This window comes from Solanum dulcamara, chromosome 10 (genome assembly GCF_947179165.1).
Source record: "Solanum dulcamara chromosome 10, daSolDulc1.2, whole genome shotgun sequence".
NCBI classification, from domain to species: domain Eukaryota; kingdom Viridiplantae; phylum Streptophyta; class Magnoliopsida; order Solanales; family Solanaceae; genus Solanum; species Solanum dulcamara.
In genome coordinates this window covers 53,927,710-53,931,439 of record NC_077246.1, presented here as the reverse complement: position 1 = coordinate 53,931,439, position 3,730 = coordinate 53,927,710, and the positions used below count along the sequence as shown (strand labels likewise).

General features: G+C 32.7%; 1 protein-coding gene across 1 annotated transcript; it reads right to left on the bottom strand.

Moving 5' to 3' along the window:
* Positions 1–1,153: 1,153 nt before the first annotated feature.
* On the bottom strand, positions 1,154–2,567 carry LOC129871090 (delta(12)-fatty-acid desaturase FAD2-like). The gene has a single exon (XM_055945962.1). The coding sequence runs from the start codon at positions 2,477–2,479 to the stop codon at positions 1,340–1,342; it is 1,140 nt and encodes a 379-aa protein (XP_055801937.1). The 5' UTR covers positions 2,480–2,567; the 3' UTR covers positions 1,154–1,339.
* Positions 2,568–3,730: the final 1,163 nt, after the last annotated feature.

Sequence of the window (3,730 nt, the reverse complement as noted above, 5' to 3'; positions counted from 1 at the left end):
CTCAATTTGAAACTCAGGAGTCGGGTCTCGAATTGAGGTCAAGAGTTGGGTCTCGAATTGAGCATTAGGAGTCAGATTTAGAATTAGTATTGGAAATCGATACTCAAGACTTAAGTTAGGATGAATAATTGAGGTGTGAGATTCCAAATGATTTTGGTAATATACTTTCCTTACTTTTTTAAGGAAAGTCATTTTCCTTGAATTTGAGGAAAATAAACTGATTTGGAAAATATTTTTTAAACCATTTAAGTCAACCAAACATTAGAAAATCGGGAAACATTTTCCTTCATACCAAACACACCCTTAATACAGATGACAGAGGAATGGAGGAGGTTGGTTTTCACAGTTCCAAATCCAACACTAACACAAGTTGATCCATCATCTACAGTAAAAAAAAATAGGTTGTTTTGTATAGTGATTAAAAGTTAGAAAACTATTATGATTATCTTTCATGTGATTTGTGGCACCTAAACGATCACCTATTATTTGAATTGGTGACAAGACATATTTTATCTGACTCAATAAAGGTATTAACTAATGTAGACTCATGTAATAAATTTTTTTATTGAGAGAATTTTGCATATTCTTCAGCCGAAATCAAAATTATTTTGTCAAATAATGAACTAGAAGCAACAACTTGAGACCTTTGTATTTCAATCATTTCCCGTAAACATTTGATCTGAGAACCCCAACTAGAAAAAAACTTCAAACGAAATAAAGCAATCCAGGAAACTTTGTAGAATTTGAAGGGAACAAACACACATGCAGGGCTAAAAAAACTCAAAAATCAGTTAGATCGGAAGCAAATCAGAAGGGAACCATCATCAATTTGGCCTCTTCATCATTTTCACAAACAATGGAAACGAAGAAGGATGAAGACCTAGAGACGCGTTTTAGGAAGATGAGCTACATTGCTAATGAGTTTTTGGCATATCTGTGCTAACTCTCAGAACTTAGAGGATAGGAATGTGCCACGTATTAGGGGATGTAATGGAAGATAAATATCTGTGAGTTGTAAATAATGGGTGGACTCCCTTTTTATGCAATAGAAAAATCCATTTTAAAAAAAAAAGAATTTGAAGGGGAAAAAAAGGCAGGGACCACATATACAACAACTTCACAACATTCAGATTGTGAGAAATTTCTGTGTTGGTAAGATTGATAATTAACCATTGTACTCAGCGTAACTTATAGTTACAGTTATAATCAGGCTATTGAAACATATGATATATTTCGAAATGCAACAACACAACTATTACAAGCTTATAAGTAAACCTTAATTCAACCTCTACAGATTAAGGATTAACATATAGCCAAATTGTAAGTAAACATTCAGCTTTTAGAGTTTGTTTTTATACCAATAAACTCCTCTGTCTTGAGATTCTTCATTCTTTTCCACATAGATGCACGCATTTATATTCCTCCATATTGCTTTATATACTGGGGTACTATCAAAATTGTAGTATTCTCCAAGTAATGGCCTGATAGCTTTGGTTGCCTCCACAGCATGGTAATGTGGTATGGCTGTGAAGAGATGATGCAAAACATGAGTATTTGTAACGTTGTGACAAATCTCATTTAGTATACCCCAGTCTCTGTCTATCGTAGCTAGAGCTCCTCTTAGCCAATCCCACTCGGAAGAATCATAATGTGGGACTGATGCGTGAGTGTGGTTCAAAAAAGTGAGTACCACTACAAGGATGTTCATACATTGGAGGGGCGCCACATACATGCATACAACCCAAGCTAGCCCTTGTACCATAGCAATACGATACAACATATAAATAAATGCAATCAGACCTAAATCTGCTATGTAGATTAGTAGCCTCTCACGGTCATTGTACATCGGACTATATGGATTATAGTGACTTGCAAAACGATCATAAGGTCTTCCGGAGGCATTGATGGCCATGTAAGAAGGCCAGCCAATAGTGAGTGTGGTGGTAAATGCAACTATTCGTCCTGGTAGATTGTTAAAATATTTGGAGAACCATCTTAGTTCGGATTTAAGCCTAGGCACGTACACTTCATCATACTCAAGGGAACCCGTGTTGGAGTGGTGACGACGATGACTAAATTTCCAAGAGAAGTAGGGCACAAAAATTGAGGTGTAGAGGATAAAACCAACAGTGTCATCTATCCATTGGTAATTACTGAAGCCATGGTGGCCGCATTCATGGGCAATGACCCATATTGCAGTGAAAACACTACCTTGAGCACACCAGTAAATAGGCCAAGCTAGGTAATAATATGGGGATGGAAGGAGGTGGAAGTATTTCGCAGCAATATAGCCCAAGACAAAGACTAGTGTGAGATCCCGAACAACGTAGGAGAAGGAGCGAACGAGAGATCGCTGAAAGCAGTGAGGAGGAATGGCCTTCTTGAGTTCACTAAGTATAAAAGGGGGTTTGGAAAGTGGCACTTTAATCTTTTGTTCAGTTTTACTCATTGGTCTAGACATTTGGCCACCAGCTCCCATGTTAATAAAGAAAAGAGTAACAGACTCTTGGTAGGAAGAGAAATACCTCAAAGACTTGCCGGATCTGTGGAATTTCAAGTATTCAATTTCAGGACATTACTCTCTTTTTTATAGGAAAAAGAAAATAGCTACAGACTTACGAGAGGCTAAGGCGGGGGTGGAGCCACAATTAAAATTAATTCAAAATGAAAGTGATTTGTGTGTTTTAGTAGCAGCTTTCGTTTGAAATTTCCACACGAAGACTCAGTCCAATTACTTGAAAATTAAGGAATTTGTGTTTTAACGTTTAGGTGCATGAAATAAAAATAATTCATTTGTTAGCCAAATTTGACTTTTCTCTAGCAAGACTTGTTCATTAGCTTGAAATGCTTAATAATTACTACTCCTTATGTGTTTAATGTGAAGCATGTAATTTAATTTGACACATAATTTATGAAAGAAAAAAAGAAAAAAAATAAAATTTTATGGTAAAAAATTATAAATATTTGTGTTTATAAATTATTTTATTAAAAATAAATTGGGCATTTTAAAATTTAAATTGTTATTAAATATATCAAAAATGTATTATTTTTTTGAGATTGAATAAAAATAAAAATGAGTCACATAAATTAAAACGGAGAAAGTATTACTTTACTACCTCTACAGAAGGGAGAGATGAGCTACTTGTTTACCTTGGTTACGGGTATTTTAAGGGTTTTCTTTAGGGCATGTTTGAAAAGCCATAATGTAATTGAAATTTGGTGTAATTGAGTGTAATTACATTCTTTGACATGTTTGGTAGACCAAGTAATTACTTGGTAAAAAAGGAATTGGATGTAATTAAAGGAGAGTAATTACATTATTCAATTCCGAAGGAAGGGTAAGGAATTGGTGTAATTATACCATGTAATTACATGAAACTTTTTTAAAATCTTTTTTTATTTATATTTATATTTTTTTATTTTAATTTATTTTTTATTTCTATTATTTTTTAAAAAAACATTTTTATTATTCTAATATTTTCTAAGAATGTAATTTTTATTTTTTTAATTATTTATATTTTATTTCCTTCTCATTCTCAACCTTTACTTTTTCATATGATTTCATGTAATTTTTCAAATTATTTATTTATGTATTATTCTATTTTTTTATTTGCATAATTTTGTTAGTATTCTAATTTTTAAATTAAAGTAGAATTCATTATTAAATAAGATTATAGACTTATGTTTTTCTTTTTTTTTAGATCATATTTATGTACGTTGTGTTGAAATT

Excerpts from the sequence above, each read along its gene's own strand:
- LOC129871090 (XM_055945962.1), bottom strand. The coding sequence starts at position 2,479 with ATGGGAGCTGGTGGCCAAATGTCTAGACCAATGAGTAAAACTGAACAA.